Genomic DNA, 24,381 nt, shown 5'->3' with positions numbered 1-24,381 from the left:
ATGCCCGCTGCGTCATTGCGTGGGAAAGAAAGCGCAGAAAGTGCGCACGCTTGGAGTGCATGCGCTCCTGCGGTATGAGTTCATTCTAACCTGTGCTGTGTCTGCGCTTCGAGAGGGAACGAGTGGGCTCCGAGTGGGCTCGGCAGCAGCACATCGGACACAATGGTCAACCCATTCTGCTTTGTCGTGCAGGTTCTAGCTTCCTTGCTACAAATGCAAGCACCGCGTACCTGCGCAGAAGAAGGAATTGCCATGCAGCGCCTGGTCATCGACGTATCTGCACGAGACATTGATTGCCCCGTAGACAACATCTTCCAGCCACTCATTGTGGCTACTACGTCTGCGCCGGCATCAGTGACGTCGCATCATAGGCTTCCACCAGCGGGTATAAGAAGCAGCAGCCTGGCGTTCGGAATCAGTGGGCTCGGCAGCAGCACATCGGACACAATGGTCAACCCATTCTGCTTTGTCGTGCAGGTTAGTGCATACTTACATGCCAAATGTTATCGCAGTGATGACCGTTTCCTACTGCTGCTGCCTTGCCCACTTAGTATAAGAAATTTACTTTCGGATGTGTGTTCATTTAGGAAGAGCCTTTTGAACTGTGGCGACATCGAGTCAAATCCAGGTCCTACTGATAAGGAAATGTTGGAGATGATTCTTTCGGGCCAGAGTAATATGACAGCTTCCATCAACAACATTTTGACAAATCAAGGAAAGATTGAAGCAGATATCGCAGGACTGAACGAAAAGATGAAGTTGTTAGAGGTTCAGATGGCGTCCTTGAATGAACTAAAAGAGCGAATTTGCGAGTTAAAATCAACAACGACTGAGCTGGAAGATAAAGTGACATACCTGCAAGACAAGGTTGATGAACTAGAAAACAGGAGCCGGAGGAATAACTTGATTATTTTCGGAATAAAAGAAGAGAGCGATGAAACTGCTGAATCTCTTATCACGAAGGTGAACGAGAGGCTGTTCCAAGAAAAACTAGATGTTACTGTTAAAGGCATAGAGAGATGCCACAGGCTTGGAAGAAAGAGCAAGAATGGTCGCCCAGTAATCATTAAGTTTTTAGACTACCGCGAAAAGGGTTCCGTCCTAAAAGCTTGCTATAAGCTCAAGGGAACAGAATTTTCGATCACGGAAGGCTTTTCTTTCGCCGTTCGAAATATTAGAAAGAAGTTGTGGGAAAGCTCAGCGGAAGAGAGATCGAACGGAGCTAAGGTCAAGCTTTTTTTTAACAAGCTGTGTGTGGATGGTACGATGTTTGCTTGGGACTCAGCGAACAATGCTCGCTACAAAATTTCTGAAAGAAAGAAATGACCACAAAAGGAAAATAGGAGGACATTAACAATAATTAGTATTAATTGTCGTAGCGTTGTGAACAAAGTCTCCCATCTGGAAGGTATGCTGTTAACGCATAATCCGGACATAGCTGTGCTAACAGAAACATGGTTAGATGAAGAAATATTTGATTCCGAGTTTGTGCCAAGAAACTATAAAGTCTTTCGGAAAGACCGCTACAGAAGAGGTGGCGGAGTGGCTATACTGTTCAAAAGCACATTTCAGATTTTAAAACTGCCTGATGTTGCTACAGTTGAAGCTGTCTTTTGTAAAGTATATGCTAACAATTTCCGATATATCCTTGGTGCTATTTATAGGCCTCCCGGTTCCTCTGTAGCTGTCTTAGATGAAGTTAAGAAATATCTTTATTGCTACACGAAACCAGACGATAAGTTAATGTTAGCTGGAGATTTTAACTTGCCAAACATAAACTGGGATACTTTTTCTGTTCAATCTCCCCACGCTGTAGGAGATGCTCTGCTTGATATCATGTTTCATTTCGATCTCTTACAAATTGTGAAGAACCCTACTAGAATCCAACAAGATTCTTCATCAATATTGGATTTATTCTTGGTACGAGGCAATATCAAAGAAAACCTTTCATGTAATGTAGTGGCCGGTATTTCTGATCATCAAGCCGTAATCTTGGTAATAGAAGACATATTATTGGACCGAAGGGGTGATATCCGACACTTTCCGAATTTTGCCCGTGCTGACAATGAATCGATTATTGATATCTTAGATCTTCATTATTATAATTTTCTGCACAGCACTTGTAGCGTGGATGACCTGTGGCTTGTTTTCAAAAACATTGTTCGTGACTGCATTCAGCGTTTTGTACCAGTGATATGCAAGAAGTCAGACAATCACAATCCTTGGATTACGCGAGAAACTTTGCAATTGCAGCGCAAGCTAAAGCGATTAAAGAAAAGAATAAAAACACCAAGCTCAGCCTTTTTAGAGGCAAAAATTCATGAAGTTTCAGAGAAATTAAAACAGTGCATTCTGAAAGATAAAGAAAAATACTACAATAAACAACTTCCGGATTTTATAAAAACTGCACCTGAAAAGTTTTGGCGGTCAATTGCACCAGTTTCTCGTTCTACCGATGCATTCATTATAAATGGACAACATGTAAGTGACAATGTCCAGGTTTCAGCAGCATTTAATAACACCTTTAAGAAAGTTTTCACGAAAGATGACGGGCGTCTCCCACCCTTTATTTAGCATGTCCCTTCCTTCCATGCCTGATGTTATAATTTCTGAAGAGGGTGTTTTTAATCTATTATTAAAACTGGATATTAAGAAATCACCTGGACCAGATGATATACCGAATGCCTTCCTTAAACAGTATGCAGAGTGGTGTTCAAAGTATTTGTGCGTCCTATTCACTCGATCATTAAAAGAAGGTGTTCTACCGTGTGATTGGAAAACTGCTAGAATTAAGCCTTTGCATAAAAGTGGAGAGAAGACGTGTATTGAAAATTATCGCCCTATTTCATTAACTTCGACAACGTGCAAATTATTGGAACACATCATTCATAAGCATCTAACTAATTTCCTCGACGAGCATAATGTACTGGCAGCTGTTCAACACGGGTTCAGGCGAGGGTATTCCACATGCACTCAACTGGTCGAAACAATCCATGATTTTGCGACAGCAATCAACGAAGGAAAACAAACTGATGTTATCTTTATGGACTTTCGAAAAGCTTTCGATAAGGTTTCGCACAAGAAACTACTTCACAAACTCAGTTTTATTATAAATAATAAACAGATATTAACATGGATACAATCGTACCTATCTGATCGCCGTCAGTTTGTCGAACTGCATAGAACTTGCTCCAATTACGTTCCTGTCGATTCTGGTGTTCCCCAGGGATCCGTCCTCGGCCCCCTACTGTTTTTAATGTTAATAATGATATTGTTAAAAACCTGTCAGTACGTGTTAAGTTATATGCGGACGACTGCGTGCTGTATGAGAAAATAAGTTCGACTGATGATCAAATTAGGCTGAATAATGATTTTGCAAAAATAGTTTCTTGGTGTTAGAAGTGGCAAATGTCAATTAACTTTGAAAAAACCGTATTTATGAGGATAACACTTAAAAATATCCCTCTTCTATATTACTACACTGCTAATAATAATTTTCTTCATGAAGTCACAGAATATAAGTATCTAGGTCTATGGATCTCTGATAACCTTTCTTGGACCAGGCATGTCGACTATGTTTCAGCAACCGCTCTCCGAAAGCTTTTTTTCTTACGACGCTCGCTTAAGCTAGCGACCCCTGCTACACGCCTCCTTGCCTACAACACTATTATTAGACCAATCTTAGAATATGCAGTAATTATCTGGGACCCTTTTACAAAGGTAAACATAAATAAACTTGAAAGAATCCAAAAGAAAGGAGTAAGGTTTATATATAACACTTACGGGCGAGCATCAGTCAGTGACCTCCTCAAAAAAAAGCGGTTTACCCTCTATTCCTAACAGAAATCGCATATGTCGCTTAAAGTTTTTCTATCAATTAATTAATAATAATCTCAAAGTTGACACCTCCAATATCCTTACCTATTCCTCGGGGTACCAAACTAGAAATCGCCATTCTCTTTCTATAACACCATTAAATCCGCGAGTTAATTGTTTTAAATATTCCTTTTTTCCAAGGACCATCAGTGATTGGAATAACCTCACGGATGATGTCAGACAGACATCATTACATTCATTTCAAGAGCATTTGAATTGATTGTTGTTAATTGACCTTGTCGCTGTATTCTCTTGTTGAAATTCTATGTGCAATTTTGTTTTCTTTGTGTCTGTAATTCTGTATCTTAACACAATGTTTCCCACCTGCTATGATCTTGTGTACAAGATCGCAGTATTCATAAATAAAAAAAACGTTGTGCTGCCTCGTCGACCGGCCACATGAGAAACGGAACTGGCCGATGGAACGGCATAAATATAGAGACAAGAACTGGAACGTCAAGAGTGGAAGATAGAGGTGATGAGGTGCTGTGAACATGCAAACACGCAGCCGACATAAACACGCCGCCCAACACATGTACCTACACATAAATTGAAGGTACATTACGCCGTCACGTTTGTTTACACACTGGAAGTACTAAGCGCCGTCAATTAAGGGGCATTCTATTTCAATAAATTCTCGAATTGGTTAATTTATAAAGGGATTGGACGAATTGAAATGTCGTGTCACCATGCTGCAAGGAGGCGGGTTTCACTGCCAAGATGTACACTGTCTCTCTCTCTCTCTCTCTTTGCTGCATGTAGCGTCCGCAAGCAAGAAGCCTTCCTTGCTGCCTCCTCCCTTACCGAAGCCGATAGAGCACGTCTCAAGTCCCGCACCTCGTTTCTTTTTCTTTCTTATTTTAGCTAACGTTGTTTCTTGCTGCGGGACGCCCTTCCAGTGGACCGTTTTACTCATTCTGCGTTGGACGACTTGCCGAAGTCAGGTGCCATAATCGGTGGCTCTCAGGCAGCCCGCCTCAAGTAGAGACGTTCATGCGTATGACATTGATTCTCCGGTAGGAAGCGGGGTTCCATCGAAAGAAGGGGCACACGAGCATTCGTTTAAAAGTTTAACTAGTTTTTTACCGCGCAATGGTTCGATACTTTGCAGAAACTATCGCCAACTCCTGACGTACGCGCGGCTCTCAGAAAGTGCCTTCGTTGTGAGGAACGCGGAGACGGCGCGTCTTCATGTGCCTATGGAAAGGTGAAATAAAGTACTATGTCAAATGTTAAGCCAATAGATATAGAAAAGGAGAGCCAACTGGAGAGAATGCGAGAAAAGCCCATGGGCGTTCAATTTCATTTTTTCCCCGGCGCTGTAGGTGTGTTTTGCGCTGTGTAATATATTTCCCTTGCGGAAAACGTTTTGGCGTCGGTGTCGGTGTGCTATGCACGCTGTGTACAACAACACGGGACACGGGAGCTGGGATTGCGCAGCATAGCAGTAAAGGCGCCTTCGTCAATGCGTTTATAGGGCCATCAATAACGCGCACGGAAAAGAAAAGCGATGAACGATGACCTTATACGGAGGAGACATGCCATAACTGTATACCCGCCTCTGCAAGAGGGTGCATTTGCAATGGCGAGGCCCGCATGGTCGTCAAGCAAAAATAATGCGGGAAGATCCCAGCCCCTTGCTCCAGGCATCCGCAGCCGTTGAATGCCTCGCGGCGGCCTCAGGAAAATAGCGGTTGTAGCTGACAGCTGATGGGTAAATCAGGCGCGACACGCTGTTGTCCTCCGTCGCTTGTTCTCTCGCTCCCTTGAGAGCTCTTGCTTTTCTTTTCTGTTATCATTGAGTGCAGGACGCTAAATCCGGAAGGGCTTCTGTACTGCCGTGTCAGTGCGCTGCATATTGTGTTTGTTATCCCGTTGACGTTGGGAAAATGACATGTTATTTGCAGGTTTTTCCTGTGTCCCGAGCAATTCGTTTTATGACGATTGGATTCGCAAGGAAAACCAATATCCGGGCGTTCGTTATGCTTTAGGTAAGCCGAACTATAATTTGGCTGTATCTGTAATTATGTATACTAACTGTTCGTGTCGCAAGTTACAGTTAGTCCATAAGCTGTACAGGTGGGCTGAGCCAATGTATTTTCAATTCAGGGCTATACTGGCCTCACGCTGGCTCTACATTAGGTCTACATCGACCCCTTCGTCAAGTATCTTGCGTGTTTCGCGTTAAAAAAATGCTAGAGTTTTACGTGCCAAAATCACGATCTTATTATAAGGCACGCCCTAGTGGCGGACCCCAGATTAATATTTATCACTAGGAGATCTTTAACGTGCACCCAATGCATGGGAAGGAAAAAGAAAGAAGGCGTAACAAGAGGTTGTATAGGATCACTGAGGTTTGCATTTCGCCCCCACCGAAATGCGGCCGCCGCGGACGGGATTTGATCCCGCAACGTCGGGCTTAGCAGCAGTACACAAAGCAGCCGCAAAGCTACCACGGAGGTCTCGTTTTTCTTGTTATTGCGATAGCAACTATATGGACACTATATGATGTTCCGTATAAAGTCCAGGGGCGATGACACCGTCTCCGCGCGTCGTATGCTGTATGGACGAGTGTAGGAACCTGAGGGAAATCCACGATCGCGGCTCAATCTGGCGCGCGCGAAGGAGGAAAGCGTAGTGCAAACGCGCAGTCTTCCGTCGCGCGAAATGCCGTGAGGTATGGGAGGAAGAGAGGGGTACGGCGTTGTGCTCCGGAAGCAACTGCGTATTTCGCTAACGGGCTTGAGGGGAACTGACGATCGCGGCTCGATCTCGCGCTCGACAAGGAGGTAAGCGCGGAGGCAGCGCCGGATGGAGGTGGGTGGGGGGCAGCTTCTACGCCACCAGCAACTGCGTACGTAGCGCGGTGCGCGCGCCGTATTTTGAAAGCAATATGCAGACGGATTATACCTATGTGCACGCTGTGTTCCCACCGCTCGGTTGCGTTGAAACGATAGAAACCACGAAGGTCACTTCGCTCGGTGCTGCTGCCGCGCTTGCTCACACCAGCGTTTTGAGAGCGAATGTCCGCGGTCATCGAGTGTGAGGTGTTCATGTTTGCTTCTGCGCGCTGACACCATGCTTGTTAATTTAGATGGTAAGCAAATGTTTCCAAGTTTATATGGCCGATGACGCTACTATCCTTACTTGATATAGCTGTCTACTAATTTGCTATCGCAATCGATGCTTCGCCTTTCGGGCGAAACTGCGACTTTTTTATTTCTTTTCCTGTTTTTTCTCTCTGTTCGTCTTGCCTTTTCAGAGCGTAATTTAAATAAAATTCGGGGAAGGGGACCTGGTTCGGAGTGTTGTATTTCGCAAGAAAATTTGAGTTGTTTTGAATATTTCCTTCACAATGTGGAGAAATTCTGAATTTGTCGGCTGTCTGCAGTTGCGTGTTTTACGAAGTTTAAAGAAAACTATTTCTAGGTGCAGACAGAAAAAAAAAGAAGGCAGAACAAGAGGTTGTATAGGAATTCTGGGTATTAAGGTTCGTTTGGCTGCACCGTACCCACACTGCACACCGCCGAGTTTCAGTTGCACCTCTGGTTACACGAAGCTGGGAAACTAAACTTTTTTTTCACGGATACCGCTCTGATAAAAAAACATTGATGTAGATCACTGAGGGTTGCCAATCGGGGAAGTATTCAGCTGTCGTGCGAATAAATGGCACGTCGGTTGCTGTATGGAACCAGCTAACTCGCATTCATCGTTATCAGAGAATCGTGTTTATATGCCACTGCTGTTGATGATGAAAGCTTTGCAAGCGGCAGTCCGAAAGACCCCCCCCGCCTACCGATCTCGCCTCGCCACCCCCCAGCGAGCAACAATGGGATGCCCTTCTCTCCAGCACCGACTGAGACATCCAGACGCGGGTCCTGGTACGAGCTGAAGACGTCATCGCGAAGCTCAGCTTGCCAGCCTACGTAGCTTATCCTCCCTTACCCCTCACCCCTTCGATTAATAAAGTTGTCACTCACTCACTCACTCACTCACTCACTCACTCACTCACTCACTCACTCACTCACTCACTCACTCACTCACTCACTCACTCACTCACTCACTCACTCACTCACTCACTCACTCACTCACTCACTCACTCACTCGCAAGCGCTTGTAGAATGATCCATTATTGCGCCTTCCTTCGTTTCTTGCTTTGTTTTTTTTTCTTTCGCGCTAAAATACAGAAAGAAACTAGCTTTCAAAATTTGTCCATCATATACTGCGTTATCCTATCAGTAACATGATGAGAAAAAGTGTTTCATTCCATGCTGTTGAATTCAGCGAAGCACTCGCTCTCTAAGTCAGTTTGGTGTGCAAAACTACGCTTATGAGCAATATTTCATTACGCGATAACTTTTGGAAGCCTGGGCTTGACTGATCGATGCTGCATAAGTTCAGCTTACTTTACGGCGATGTAAATCTCATATAACCAATTGTGATACCTTTTTATTATTATTTGGAAACAGGAGCGAACAAATACAGAGAGTACCGCCTAGAGAGAGAGTGAGAGAGAGAGAGAGAGAGACTGGTAAAGGCAGTGAGAACCAGGGCTGAGCCCGGTTGGCTATCCTGCACTGAAGGAAGGGAAGATGGGAGGAAAAGATTAAGAGGCTTGACCATTGCGACAGAAAAGTGTGCGTCCGTCGCTTTTACACGAAAAGTGATGTCTGGTTGTCCAATATGCGTCAATGGTCTGCCTATCTCCTACAAGATAAATCGTCGGTTTGTTGGGTGTCATTGTTGACCGAGACCCCTCCTGTCCTGCATGGAGCGGTCAGGTTGCCCACTTGAAGAAGAAGCACACGTCTGTTGTCCACGTCTTCAATTTCATCGACAGCAAAACATGGGGATCGTCAGCGGACTCCATGCTACAGTTGTACCGAGCACTTTTTATCGGATTCCTACACTATATCTCTCCCATGCTTGCTAAAACATGCAAGTCACATCTTCGAGAACTTCAAGGCGTTCAGGCACAGACACTACGCGTTTGCCTCGGCCTTCCGCGGAGACCTCAACAGCAGGAACAGTTATAATGGCTCAAGACCATCCGATTACGACTTACATTACCACCGACACGCTTAGGGCCCGTATTCGTCGCGTTTCACGGATGCAGTCAAGCTCTCTTGCCTGCCTGCCAGGACGACAACCACAGGCGTCATTCTCCAGCGTAGTCAGCACTCGTCGTGCCTCCCTACCGTCGGGTTTCACACCCTCGGCACGTTCACCGCCAGCATTGTGGTGTTCACTACAACCTGAAGAGCGCCTGTTCGTTCCAGGAATAAGAAAGAAGACTGACCTGCCTACCTTGACCTTGAAGCTAGCAAGTCCGGATTGTTTGCACTTCTTTTACTTTGACCAAGCCCACATATACACGGACGGCTCTTCCGCTGAGACCAACTCCACCGGCATAGGGGTTATACCATCACGATCAATAAGCATCCGATACAAGATTTCTCACTTGACAACATCGACCGGTTCGGAGCTTGTTACCCTCCGAGGTGCCATTGATTATATTAGCAACCAACCGGCTAATCGGTGGGAAATATGTGCCGACTCGAAGACGGCCCTACATTTTTCTTCGACGCGGGAATGACTTGTGTTGGAGATACGAGAAACGCACCATCATATGATCGCGAAAGGACACGACGTCGTGTTTCAGTGGCTGCCGGGTCATTGCGGTATCTCCGGCAACGACCTCACCGACGAAGCTGCTAGAAAAGCACACGAAGGAACGAACATTGTTTCTGTGCCTTTATCCAGGACTGACGCAACCCAGCACTTAAGCAAACTAGCGCACCGTATGACATTGGAGAATCGGCACGCACTTCAATTCAACCAGCATCGATTGCATTTTCTCGACGCATATATGCAACTGCGGCTGCTACCTGGGCTTCCACGAAGTGAGGTAACAATGCTGTGCCGCTTACGCCTGGGCGTTGCATTCACCACTGCATATATATGTTTAATTGGAATGGCTGATAGCGCCGAGCGAAATGCCAGCGGTGTCGAGGAGACTATAGAACACCTCCTGTGCTACTGCCCACCTTTTGAAACTGAAAGACATGACCTCTGCAATGCTCTAAATCAGTTCGATAGAAAACCATTCACATTGGGCAAGACCATGACCTCGTATATCGCAGCTACAAAAGGCCGCAAAGGCGCTGCAGCGATTTTTGAAGGCTACCGGATTGAGCGACCGCCTGTGATCCGGACTGAGTGACCCTCAGTGGATATAGAGCAGCAAACTGCTACCACGTCTGCGATATCCACAGCGGGCCTAGAGAGAACTGGAAGTGTGACAAGCTAGCATAGAAAGCCTGCCTTAACACCTGGATTAAGTTTATCCCATACCGCCTACATATTGCAGAATTTTCGCGGCTCCGCACCAGGGGCGTAAGCTAACAAGATCGATCGCTTGCGCTTGCAGAGTCGTGCCCTATCGCGTTGTTGCCATAGCGAAGGCGTAGCGGGCTGAACTTATGCTGGTGATTAATGCATTTACTCTAAGCGGTTTCTGAAAGCTCCGTGCCGATGGTTTGGCAAACTGCGCGCGCGCTCATTATTATGCGCCATGTGTCTGCAACCAGACGCGGTGCCGCTGAAGGCACGCAGCGTGCGCGTGGGAAGGGTCCGCGGATATTAAATTTCGCATAAAAAAGAAAAAAAGGAAAACAACACTGTTTCATTGAGCGCAATTGTTTCACCCACACAGCGGAGGCAGCTTAAGAATTTTTACATACAGTAGGTAGAAGCGTAGAGTTTGCGTAGCGTTTCGAGCTAAGCTTCCAATAAGCTCGTGTGAAACGTTGGCAGTTTGCGCCTCCCGTTTCTCCTGGGTGTGCTGCTTGACTAGATAAAAAACTTTTTTTAGCCATGTTTAGTACGTATGTTTCCTTCTAACTACTCTGCTCTCGCGTGCGCAGTACTGGTGGAACAAAGAAAGAATACACACGGTGGCCTGTAACACCGTTCCAGAAGACGCTCGCCTGCTGAAGAAAAAGTGAACCTGCGTTTCTTATCTATTCGACGAGCGTTATCGCGTGTTTCCTCAATTAGAGAGGAAAAGAAAGAGAGAAAGGATATATAGAAAGTCAGCGTGGTTAACCACCGGTACTTCTGCTTGGCTATACGACACGGGGGGAAGGGGTGAGGGCATAGAAAGAGAAAAAAGCGCAAACGAAGTTAACCGCGTGCACAACCCAGCACTATACGAGTATAGCAACAGTAGCAGGCAACGTTCTCAAAGTCTGTTATGCAGGTCCATGGACCTCTGAAACTTCAGCAGCGCAGATACAGCTTGCTGCGCGGAGTTCCTTTGGGAGTACTGGACTAAACCTTTTCTTCTGATAGTGGGCGATTGTCTAGTCGATCAAGCACTTCACGCATCACTTGCCTTCCGGTCGTGGGCGCACGCAATGAAAGTGTGCGTCTCGTCCCACTTGCATGAGTCGCATGTGGGACTGTCGGCCATGCCAATGAGTAATGCGTAAGAGTTAGCAAATTCGACGCCGAGACACATAAGTTGAAACGTGGTTTGCTTGTTCACGTCGTGGTTTCTCATTAAAATTACTGAAAATGTCGCGCTGGTCTCTGCGGGAGCTGAAAGCATGGCTGCTCGCCATCGTGGGAATAGCACACGAATTTGCCTAAATTTTCTCCTCCTACTTTCGAAAGAGTTTGTGACTTAGAAATTGATAATATTCAACAAAATATTGCGTTACGGCTGTGATAATATCCCAGTGATTGTGTATGCTCGCAGTGTTTTCCGTGAACGCGTTTAGAAAAATAAATATGATTTATTTGAAATGTATGCCATAAGCGCAGATACAGCGTAATAAGTACAGCCACCGGAAGGTCTGAAGCCACGGGCACGATGATTAGACAAATGCATGCACACCCATCGTTCTCATGGTGGATCAGCAACCACAAGGCCAGAGTTCCTTGTAGTGATTTAAGTGAATTCCTCAGGGCTCTCGGACGCGGAAGCAGGTCCGCGCGTCGATGTGGCTCAACTTCGCGTGGCTGACGCTCGGCGGCCGTGGTCTCCTTAATACATTCGTGACGCGCTTGCGTAGCAGGCTGACAATGGCTGTCGCTGGAGCCGGCAGTCTTTCCCTATCGAAGAGTGAGAGGGATTATTTTTCGTGCAAGCGTGTTCATGCCGAACAACAAATCACCACCGATGGAAGAGCCAATATACGAAAAAGAGCACGTACACCCACGAGCAGGAATGTACGTATCCCGACTTCCGGGAGAAGGCAAAATATTTTTCGCAGCTTAATCACAGAGCGCGAAAATGATTACTTAAGTCTAAAGTTTAACACGCGTACCTAGACCGCACTGTACTCGCCGATTTTTATCTGCGCGAGCCTTCACGAGAGCTTATCTTGCACTAGTTGGAATGCCTGACAGTGCTGCATGGGATGTCTGCGGTTGCGATGTCTGCGATTGTGCCACTGTCCCGTATTTGATATACAAATACAATGTCGAATGCATGTCGGATGTCCGTGCAGGCGCTGCTGGAACACCGTGACCAGTCATTGGCACAGAAGCTAATGAAGGCTCTTTTGTGCTTTCTTGAGAGCGGCTGGCTTGTGCGCGTGCTTTTGACTGTACGTGGTGCACGTTCCACGTATAGTGGATGTGCGCGTTCACACGTTCTTCGCGTCTCTCCTTCCTCTCTCTCTCTTCTTCCTGTTCTCCTTCCCCGCCGCAGGGTAGCCAACTTCTTCGGTTAAATTTTGTGTTTAGCATTCCTGCCTTCTCTGTTTATTTTCTCTCTTGCAGCTGGGCTTCAAAGGAACGAAGAAATTGCCTTTCTCTTTTTGAAAAACCAGTGGTCCGTAGAATATTGCTCGCAGTTGTCCACACGGTTACGACGGTTATTTACGAGCGTTCGTTCTTGTTATGGAAAGTTGTACCCACACCTGCTCGAACGCGGCATACACTCGCGGAGAGCTGCAAGCTGGAGAGTTGAGCGGTCGCCGGCGCTGATAATTCCTTTAAAAAAAAAACGCAATAGCACACCTGCGATCGAACCGCTTTTCGCTGCCGTCTCCCCGCGGTTCCTTTTGTTGCCTATCCGCGTGTTGGCGGTATAGCGCCGGCCACGTAGAGAGGCGATATCGCACTGTGCGCCGGCCGGCTCGCAACAAGCGCGCGCCAGTCGGCGAACTCCGACGTGCGGTTCGATATCGAGCTGGCGGCGTTTGGCACCGCTGGGCGCTCGCTAACGATCCGGGCCCCGAGTTTGGGTCCGTGGCGAGCGCCCGCACCCGCAGACCCGCGCCGTCGCCGCTGGTGTTGGCGGCTTCCTTCGAGAAAGCGCGCTCGCCGACCGGGCAGCCTTGCGGGTTCATCGACCCCGGCCTCCAGCCGGCCGCTCATTGTTTCTGCACAGCCGTTCTCTCGATTACTCCTGCTGACAGAGCCGGAAGAAAACCGCTCAACGTTTTCGAGATGGCGGTTTTCCTTTTTTTTTTTTTTGGAATGATGTGGCCTTCGACGTGACGTTCACCGGAGCTGGCTACCCTTTGGCCACGTTGAAACGAATTAGCCAGCTTTTATTTCTTCCACGTGTGGGGGAACCGTTCCCTGGGTTAAAAGCTGCGTGGGAGCTTGACAGGAATTCCGGGGTCGTGTTTTTACATAGCGGCTCTAAGGAAAATAGTGGACAACTGGCTGATAATAGTCGACACGACACAGCACTAGCAGATAAACACCAGCTGATGTTAGGACAATGTCATTTGGGCAAAAAGATAGCAAGGGAATTTCGAGATCCTGATATCTACAGCAGCACACAATAACTTTGTTGAAACAAGAACATATATAGCAACACTGTATACCTACGTACATGCTACATACCTACATACATACTCAACCACACAAAATACGGTTGAAATAAATAAAAAAAGAATAAAATTAAGATGGATGCAACTATTGATATTTTCAGATAAAGAGATGCGCTAAAAAGTAAAGATAATTTCCTGCAATGATTGCATCTAGTAATTAAGATGTACCAATGCTACATATTAATAAAATGTACTTTCAGTTGGTTGCGCGTGACATTATCTAATTGCTATAGTTATTTAACAATGCAAGAAAGTTATGTGCCAAGTTTCTGGTTACATGTACGTATATATCCGCAAATTACGTCGTATAACCTCTTTTCTTGCTCTTTCACCTCGGCAGTGTAGCATTGCCCTTATATGATGGTATTTACAAAAAACCTATGAGAAAGACGAAACAAAGAAAAGCAAATTCGAGTGGAACGATGATTTCCTTTTGTTATCATTGTTGTTAAAAGTTTTAGGAAGAAGTTGGTGTCTATATAGGAGGCGCTGGCTACTGTTACTTGAGAATCACCTCAAGCAGGCTAGGGGACTATTTGTTGCCGCCCCGTTTTGAAATGAATACCAATAAATCATTATCAATATCAGCATCATGTTATGGTGCTTCTTTTCGAGGAGAAATAAGTAAAGGAACACTAGAAAAGGAGAACTCGTATGGTTTCTAAAACTTCAACCCTTAACTTTTGTATATCTGCGACTTTATCGGTGCATTAAGTTACTGTATTTTATAAGTGAACCGAGATGAGACAATCGGTTATCAATTCTTGACTTCGTAAGAAAAGGCCAGTTGTACAGTACGCCAGTACGGTTTTTTTTTCATCTCGAACCTCGCTTCAGCAATAAATGCACTTCTATGCTAGCGATTTTCTGAAGACGAACATTAGTTTCGGCGTCCAGCCCGTTCCCTACAAACACATTGTGTCGCATGTCCGGGTGGTCGTGCGGAATCTTGCAGCAGCATAGATATAATACGTCAGCAATGGGCAGTTGTCCTCCTGCTCGACGCGTAGTCGGTCAAGACCATCTGTTTTCAAGCAGGGATAAATCTAATGCCCGAGAATGAGAGGTGTGCCCGGATTAGGTGTGGGACATTGTATTTGGTCGAATGCATATTCAGATTTGGAATTGCGCGAGCGCTAATGCCAATCAAAGACTTAGAACGCAGTTTAGATGAGAAAACAAGAAACATAAGGTGATATTTCCAGCCTGTACGTATCCAGCGTGCTTTAAGAACAGGCGCCCTGCTTTATCTATTCCTCCCGCTTCTCCGAGAAGGAGGGGCAAGAAGTCAAATCGCATAGTGCATTTTGCTGTGCCTAATTCGCGCTTTCTGTTTTTGGGTGTACGGCTTGGCATTACTATACGGGCTCCCTAAGCATATACAGAGCTTCTTTTGTGACGATGAACGTACGAACGTGAGCAGCGTTGTGTATTGCATTGAACACGTGCTAGCGTCCCCGCGCATTCTTTTGGGAAGCCCAAGCATTTTTGACACGCGGGAGTACCGGAGCTTCGCCACGCAGCAGGGGTCCTGTGCCGCCCAGTTGTGGGAGTGTGCTGTGAAACTTATCTAAGCCAAGGCACCGTGACAACAGAGAGCTTTCGTATAGAACCGCGCGACTGATTGATTTTTCAACACCGCGAGTTCTCCTTCTAGCTGCCGTGATTTTCAATATCCCATCAAGTCCTAACTCTCGCCAAGGCAAAGCCGTATTTCTGTCGTGGCAACCGAACGGTTCGTTGTCGCGACGGGTGCCATCGCGATGACATGCGTTTTTGTGCATTTATTTTGTATTTTTTCCCCCGACTGTCTCTGTCATTGCACTCAACTGACCGGAGTGACGAAATCCTTAACAACAGTGCGATCCTCCAAATTGTTCAAGGTCAACTTCGACGAAATTTTACTGTGGCATAATTGGTCAGTGACTATTAAATATGAGTAGAACACTGGTTAACATCACTGCCTTTCACCTCCCCTCCCTCCCTCCCTCCCTCCCTCCCTCCCTCCCTCCCCCTTTCTAGGAAAAGCTGCACAGATGCTAATCGGCTAATCTTTGTTTTATTATTAACGGCCTCTAAATAGGCCTTAAGCAGACCACGCGGTTCCCTGTGGTTAAGGGATATGAATCAAATTCCAGGTGATGGCCTTCAAGATCTTAAGCACCTTACGGACTTAGAACGACAGAAAGTTGAGCTAATTGGTAAGGATTCATTATGCAAAAAAAAAAAAAGAGGTGGCACCTCTTTTTTTGCACTTTACAGACGCCGCTGCTTCATCTTGAATGTGCTACCAAGGTGCTGATCTGCTTCTCAATGCTCCAGGTTCTGTGCCATTTCCGGAAAGATCTCCGTAATGGCGTTCTTTAGCGTTCTTTCCCAGAGTGAAAGAAGCCCGAGAATACACGCAAAGTGCCTCGAGCGGCGAGTCGCGCTGCAATTTTGCGTGTATTTGCGGGCTTCTTTCACGCTCAGAAAAACACCTTCCTGTTCCACGTGTCGAGCTACAGAAAGCTGTGTCGGGAGTTTTCCATGTTGCTCTACAATTTCCTAAGTGGCACTTTTCATCGAATTATAATATTTGAGAAGGTGATTAATCAACGAAGCCTAATTATCTGGTTAGGTTAATGAAAAAAAAACAAATTGAATCAAGCGACGGCAAACAACATTATCTTTGTTCTGTCCAGCTACGTGACATTTGCACATTTTTAAATCTTGTTGCATGACAGTTGGGATCACCTTGTATATACGCTACGAGAAATTAGTATTTTTTACCCGAGCCTAAACTATGTTTGTGTTGGGTTTTACCTTACAATACACGTGCTGCTACGAAGCTGGAGGTCGGGAGGGAAATTCTAGAGTCTTATTGACGTTTCCGCCGCACAGAAGAGAGACGGTTCTCGATAACACTTACGCTGCAGCCTCTGCACGTCAGCACAAAACGCAAAGAGAGCGCCACTCTTTGTTTCCCCGATTTTACGACCGCGGGCGAGAAACAGCAAGCAGTCGTCGCAGCTAGCAGTGAACGAAGAAGCGGTGCGGGATAGAGCGGGCCAGCAAAGGTCCTGCCCTCCATGGTGGGTATGAGCAATAGGTTGGCAAGGATGGCAACAACAACAGCGATCACGGGAGTCAAGGCACTGAGGTCAGCTGCTATAAAGCTTGCACGAGGTTCAGCGGAATGACCGGTGCCTAGACGAGCGAATTATTACGACTTGGCTGTATACTGCATGCAGATGCTAAGGTTGTCGGTCTGAGCTGCTCGACGAGAGATAAAGAGCGCGTTCATTCTGGAGCAGCTTTTTCCGCTCGTGAGTATTTCCTGTAGTTAACGTTCAAATGAAGAGGTTGGGATGAACCGTAATAACTTCACTGGAAGTTTCAGATTGGGACCAACTCCAGTTTCCCAATTGAAATACACAACCACTGGACCAATTTTGATGCCACTTGTATTTGGGAGAACAAGTTAAATTGCAGCACCTCTAGGAAAGAATTCTGCTTTAGGACCTCATTTAAAAAATTGCCACAAATTGCCAAGATCAAAAAGTAAATGCAACAAATTTATAAACCTGTAACTCTGGACCAAAAACAGATATCGGAGTTCTGCAAACTGCATCTCAAGCAGATGAATAACATGTTCGGGACCCTTTAAGAAATTTGTTGAGTCCCGGAAAGTGTCTAAAATGCATTGTACTGTTCTGGAAATCTACAATAAACTTCGACCTTCAAATTTTAAGCGTGATATATGAATTGACAATTTACGCTAAATTCTTACAGTGTTTACGAGTTTTGTAATAATCCTGGTTCAGTGCCTATGGTGGGCCGCCTATGGTCGGGAGCCTATGTTCGCGACCTCCTGGATCATAACGGCCTGAATAAAGGTGACTTCAGAAAGCAAGGAAGCGTTGGATAAACTTAAGTTCAAGGTTCGGTACGGTGCGTTTCTGCTATTTCTGAAAAATAATGCCATGCAAATATGTCTGGCGGACAACTTATGCAGGGCGTGCTGAGTCAGATTAAAGCGCACCGCAGGGTCTAGGCGACACAACGGAAGCGGTCGCACGTCAAATCAACACTTCTGTGCCCGCCGCGATAGCTTTGCGGCTGTGGCATTTCTCGAGGGCACGGATTTGACCGAGGCAGCCGCATTTCGACGGGAGCGAAATTAAAAAACGCTCTGGCACTTTAATTTAGGGACACGTTAAAGAACCCCACGGTGCCAAAATTAATCCGGGGTGTGCTACTTGGGCCTGCCTCATAATCCGAATGGGGTTTTGGCACGTACAGCCCCATAATCCAATTAAAGTTTAATGCTTCTGCCATGGTGGGACGTGCCATGTGAGGCAATGACAAAGCTCAACGCTCTCAGAGGTTATGAAATATGGCGCACAACAACGCCTCAAGCAAACACCTCTCCCTTTGTGTTTTGTGTACTATAGGCAGCCAAACAGCAGTCGTGCACGCAAGGCAACGTTTGACATCAACTCACCACTCTTGTGTTGGACAAAACGCTGAAAAAATTAAACATGCACCGTCAACATCATCGCTAATTATCGTCAATCAAAGGAAACAGCACACAAAGCTTCGCTTACATCGATTCGCATAGTGCGTGTGATCTGCATAATTTTTGTCCTGCATCTTTTTGCGCTCAGTCACTCTTAAGCAGAGCTCTCGCCTGCAGCTCCCAACTAGAGACTCGCTCCACGGCGGTGATGAACGCGCTGCGAACCGAGCTGTAACAAGAACCCGGCGCCTGGAGCAGTCTAGTGGCACTTTCACCGTTAACGCTTTGTGACGCGCCTGTTGCCTTCTCCGGTTTAGAGACAGGCGCTGTCGCGGAGAAGGCGCCTGGTTGGAGAGGCGTCAATTACTCGAGCACCCCGCGTTGCTCGTTTACCGCGGGGCCCGTCTCGCACGGCCGCCCCCTTTGAACCCAGAAACCCGGAAATAGCTGCTTCGATGGGTCGGGCCCGCTCGCGCATGCTGGATGGCGGGGAGGCGGAGGTGAGCGCATAGCAGCACCCGAGCTTGCAACGGGGCGCTTGCATTGCACAGACAGAGAGAGGAAAGAAGAAGGGTGAAGACAGGGAGGTTAGCTAATGTAAAAGCTGGCTGTCTGTCTTGAGCTGGGGTGAAAGGGTAAGCGGAACTGATTATGATAGAATTAAAAAAAAAAAAGGAGAAGGGAAAAATTGTTGCGCATAAACACGTTGCATCATGCGACATCTAAAGTCTATATAATTCCACATGTCCTTAGTTAAGATAATTAAGAAGCGGAACAACCCGTTTAAATACTTGTCCGTTGAGGATGGTTCTGACTAGTGTTTCAGGATCCCGTCCTCGGACATTGGAAGATCGTCAACTCTGTCAAGCTCCATTGAAAACTCTTTTCTAGGCATGTGTATACCGAGTTGATTCGTTCACAGAGGAGATACCTTGCCACCTCTTGGCAGTCGCAGTTGTCCCGTGCGGGAATGTCAACCAGTCTAATGTTGAATGAATCATGGGCATTCGTGAATGTCATGTTCAGCCAGAGAGGGCACAAAAGTGTTGCTTTGACCTCGTGGTATGCCAGGTGAAAGAGACAACTAAAGACACGTACATGGTACGGAGACAAGAGTTCGTAAATTACGTTTAAAAACAATTCCCTCATGGTGGTAGTGGTGATGTCTCACCAGGTGGGGTTAGCCTGGCACACATAGCCGGCAACTGATCCGCCTGAGCCTCCTGTGAGTGTCACTATGTGTGTCACCACGTGTCGAAGAGCCCCGTGTCTCGCATGAAGGTAATCAGCAATCGTTGCATTCTCTTCATGATTGACGCGGGCCCTATAGAGGAAAACGACGTCTTCAAAGGTCGTGTGCGAAAGATCATTTTTTTTTGCAGGCTTTCTACCATCGCTTGTCTTTCTGTGTCGAAGTGCGGGCATAGCCGAATGTTCGATGTTTTCGATATCACCACAGAAAGCACACGGCGGGGAAGCGCATCGTCCAGTCTTGAATAACCAAGTCGGGGCTTAGTCGGTTCTGATGCGGTACAACATCATTGCTTCTTCGCGAGTAAGTCCATGGGTCACATAGACTTGGTGTGGAGTCTGGTGGATCGCCCTAAATTGATTGCGCAGTGCATCCTTAGACTTCTGAGAGAATGCTTAGCGCTCTCGATATTGGGACGCATGTAAACGCTATAGGCGTGCAAGAGCGTCAACTTTCTCATTTCCTTCAATTCCTACCTGCGATGGCATCCACTGATATTTTACCCTTGCTCATTAGATCTGTAATCAGTGCCGGAGATTGCCTTGTAAGCTACTCCCGACGTAGGCCACGGTGTAAGCCTTGTAACGCTGGCACACCATACCGCGTGTCGAATGAATTTCAGCTCTACAACATCGAAACGACCTACCGTCACAGAAGAAGGCCGTGCAAGCGCTTTTGCGCTTTTTGCGATCTACCGGCCTATGTGAACAACTTTAACTGGAACGCCTTTCGTGTGTGTGTCTCCACGTTTTGTGTTTTTTTTTCCCTTTATTTAGCGTTTTCATCTCTGTCATCTTTCTAACCCCTATCCCCCATCCCCAGTGTAGGGTAGCAAACCGGAGACTAATATCTGGTTAACCTCCCTGCCTTTCCTCTTCATTCTCTCTCTCTCTCTCTCTCTCTCTCTCTCTCTCTCAGTTCGCGCGATAGAGGCCGTTTTTGCGGAACTTTCTGAATTCAGATAACGCTAGGCTGCAGTAAGCAGTGCCTTTGCTAGGTGACGGCACACCAGGCGCGTGCCCTCTTTTCACCCCGAGAGAGAGAGAGAGAGAGAGAGATGAAAGGGAGCGAGGCTAACCAGACGCACGTCCGGTTTGCTACCCTGCACTGAGGAAAGGGGGTATAGGGATGAAGAGAGGGAAGAGGGCGCAGTTTCGTGCAGATTTGAAGGTTCGGACCGAGTCTGCAAACGGTCGCCAAGACCTGTCGTCTTGAGGTACTGCAATAACGCTTTAGTGGCTTTCTGTGCCATCGATGCGCACGGACACGATCCAAGGATCGTCATTTGCTGGTATTGGCCTCGCCGACGGCGCCGCCCGGTCCGCCCATGTAGAAACCCGACCAGTTGCGATCCTCTTATTCAGACGCTTTATCCATCCGCATCCAATCATTATCGACCGTGACCAACCGCGCTCCTGCGCGTGGCGCGGCCACGTGGGCCCCTATCTTAAAGGTGATCTGCGATGGGGACACAGTGCAGCAAATGCTGATAGCTTCGTGCGCGCTATGTTCTCGCCCCTCAGTTCGCGTTGAAGCGAGAGGCAGTGTGAAGGCCAATTTTCTCACTGTGTCGGGCCATATATCGAAAGCGATCTCCTTACGTGACGGACGGACAAACGGACGGACAAATTCTTTTCCTCGTTTGGTAGGCATAGAAATGCTTACGCATAAAGAAAGTCTGCAAATGTTGAGCAAAGCGTGCATTTTTCGCTACATGTGAACTAGACTTCTTGGATCGACACTGGGTCTCTTTGGCTCGCTTTCATGCTCATCTCCTGTAGCTCACATGCCCATGTCGCATAACATTCCTTCAGGCACGGCTTGCTCTTTAGGTGCGGGCGCCTTCATGTCGGCCCGGCTTGCATTTCACCCCGCTCACCCAGCGTGTCGCGCCCGTCGTTATATCACGTCTCAGCCGCTCTGTACCCGCTCCTTTTTTCGTCCCTGCAATGTATACTGTACCTCAGTAATTCCTTGCAGTGCAGCGAAACCAATGCGCTGCGTCATCTAACCAAAAAGCGCCACAGGACAGGTTCCTTCGTTGCCTAGCGTTGTCCGCCTCTGATCGCCTTCTGATTGCGCGCCTCTGATTGCTCTCCGTGCGTCGCCGCGTTAGCGGAAGCTTCGTGGCAGGCTTAGTAGCGCAAAATGGGCGAGCCCTGCTCTGCGCTTTTGGCTCATACGATGCAGTAGCTCTAGTCACACTGCATGAAATTGGTGAGGCAGAGTATCGAAAACCCTGCTTTCACATATGCGCGCACGTTATACGAGGGATGACCCAGAAAATGATAGCGCTGTCGCAACGCTCGTGTATTCGTCGACGCCGCCGCGCAGGCCTGCGTGATAAACAAGCGCAGCAGCGTTTCGCGACCGAGAAGACAGTGTCGGTTGCCGCGCAGCGTTCAACCCTTCGGGGCTCTTTCGCGCCGCACCTCGTGTGCCTTACTTGCTGCCGAAAGTCTTCATCATCGCCGTCCTTCCTCCTCGTCGCGACGAGTATTTGTGCCTCGAAGGGACGACATCGAATAAGCTCGCCGAGCTTCCCGCCGGGAGCGCCTGTATATTGAGCTTGCGCCACAACCCATAACCTTAGATCAGCGGGCTTGCGGCCTCTCGGCGAGAAAACAGCCTCGAAAACTCGTACTTAGGAACTTAGGAACTTAGGAAGAATGCCCATGTTATTCATTCGTTCCACAAGAATCGTGCTACGTTGTTGCGACAAGGAAAAATTGGGTGCTAACCATGGCAGGATGATTGACCCTGTCGAGTGATAGCTTCCCGAAACGCCTGCTGAGTTTTGCTGCTGCGGAAAATTATTGGTTAACTCTATTCGTTAAAACGGTGTGAGTCGCATGTAGTTGTCGAGACATGTGGACGTGCCGTGGTTCACACGCCAGGCCTCATCCCTGCCTGACGCCATCACACGGCCCTGCCTCGCCGTGCGACGAGATTACAGGCACACTGTGTATGTGTTGCGTTTAACAGCTCCTATGGCTGTATAGCGTCAGGTATGCTGTAGCCAGGGTCTAGCGAAGCGTTTGCCGTGTGGCGAAGTGCCTCGAGGTTTCCAGGTTAGGTACGCGGCTCAACTACAAAAACCGGGAGTTTGTTAAAGAAATGAACGAAGGAAACTTTTACTCGCGAGACGTATTGACATTTGGCTTAGTGTTGCTTGGTATATTTCGGTGACGACGCGATGTAAGAAATAATTAGCTTTCAAGCAAAGAGAACGTTTTCGTGACTGGCGTTCTGATTTACAATGCAAATTGTTTGGGGCAGTGTAATGCACTTGTTTCTATTACTAGAGGGCACTTTGTATGTTTATAAGTTTTGTAGCATTTTATGTATTCATATTATCCACAGCGCCCACGTGGCATTGCAGTGGGGTATAGAGGTGTATAGAGAGGACCTGTTGCTTTTTATTGTACGACCAAGGAAAGAGTAACTGGCGTCAGTTGGTCTCCTATATACAAACACCTAAAAGAAAGTCGAGAAATAATAATGCAACAGGCGCCACGCTAAGATGTCATAATGCACTCGTTGGCCTTGTACCATCAGGTAGCCATGGCCGCACGCACGCACTCACAGACACATGACGTACCGAAATGGCAACTGAGGCACAAACCAAAACTACAGCCGCTGTATAAAAAAAAAGAAATTATCCAGCTAGCGTACCAAACCATACAAGCTGTTGGGTGTATAAGTAGTGAGCTGTTGCAGCTTATTACAAATAATGTGAATTTTCTTTCTGGTGTATTTATTTATTTATTTATTTATTTATTTATTTATTTATTTATTCATTCATTTATTTATCGCTTGAATATTTAGGCGCAATGGATGGTGCACCTAGAGCCACATCCGTACGTGCCCGTGGTAGGGAGCCCGCCTCGGCTGCGAAAGGTCGTGGGCTGAATTCCCGTTACCACTGGGCACTTAGCGGTTCGTTGAAATAGGCACAAGCGTTCCCCTAGCACGGCTCTTGGCTTTCTTCGGGAGCGACACGGTTGGGAAATGAGCCTGCGCCCTTACAGCAACCGCGGATCCCTTTCTTATCGCACGATATTTCTTGATGATTTATGTGAACAGCTTTTTATTTATCAACGTGATTATACCAAGTGACCCTGCTAACGTTAGCCAAACTGTGCCGAGAGAAGGAAATTAAAAGCTCAACATAAAGATAAGATATTAAAACCGAAAGTGTTCGGTCGTCAGAGTTCTGGCGACACCTTAGGCTTTAAGATAGTGTCTTGCAGTCCGTTTTTTTTATTTACTTTTATTTCTTGGAACAGCTTGGCTAACGTTAGCTGGGACACCCTATAACAGGACACGTATCTCCTTAGCGACTGCGTTGAATCTACAGCGCCTATAACGCCTTCTATTGAAGGGAGTTCCGTGGCTCGGAGCCGGAGGCTAAGCCGCATCTGCGCCGTGCGCGCTGTGAAGGTAGTTTTACAGTGGAGCCGTATTTGTCTACCCTTCCACACATATTACAGCGAAGCTGTTCATGGTCACGGTTCCGTGCATTTTTGTTCTTCGTGGGCAAAACCTGCGTGCGCCGACCCTGGAGATAGTGTAATACCGGGACGACCCGCGGCGGAGGTGAAGCAAGCTTCGAGCCCTCCATCCCTAATAATAATAATAATAATAATAATAATAATAATAATAATAATAATAATAATAATAATAATAATAATAATAATAATAATAATAATTGAATTAAACCAATCACTATTCATTGTTTCAAGTCGATGGGTATGGACAAGAACGGCACCGAGAGCGGCGCTGCTGCGCCGGCGTTGAGAGCGCCGCACGCGAAGCAAAATTCTATTAGCGGGTGGTACCCCTCTCCCATCTCTCGTTCGCGCCGCCTTGATTGCCTCCTGCACTGCGCGTGTTTG

The 24,381-nt window shown here is 47.0% G+C and overlaps 1 protein-coding gene and 1 pseudogene across 1 annotated transcript; one reads left to right on the top strand and one right to left on the bottom strand.

Annotated features, from left to right (window-relative positions):
- The first annotated feature begins 390 nt into the window (after window positions 1-390).
- LOC140218921 (uncharacterized) lies at window positions 391-1,326 on the top strand. Its single transcript, XM_072288615.1, has one exon. It carries the CDS (start codon window positions 448-450, stop codon window positions 1,324-1,326), a length of 879 nt encoding a protein of 292 aa, XP_072144716.1. The 5' UTR covers window positions 391-447.
- Window positions 1,327-24,028: 22,702 nt separating this feature from the next.
- LOC126521761 (U2 spliceosomal RNA) lies at window positions 24,029-24,171 on the bottom strand (annotated as a pseudogene).
- Window positions 24,172-24,381: the final 210 nt, after the last annotated feature.

Source organism: Dermacentor andersoni, chromosome 6 (assembly GCF_023375885.2).
Source record: "Dermacentor andersoni chromosome 6, qqDerAnde1_hic_scaffold, whole genome shotgun sequence".
NCBI lineage: Eukaryota > Metazoa > Arthropoda > Arachnida > Ixodida > Ixodidae > Dermacentor > Dermacentor andersoni.
The sequence above is the reverse complement of the archived record's forward strand: the minus strand, read 5'-3'. Positions and strand labels throughout refer to the sequence as shown.

Excerpts from the sequence above, each read along its gene's own strand:
- LOC140218921 (XM_072288615.1), top strand. The coding sequence starts at position 448 with ATGGTCAACCCATTCTGCTTTGTCGTGCAGGTTAGTGCATACTTACAT.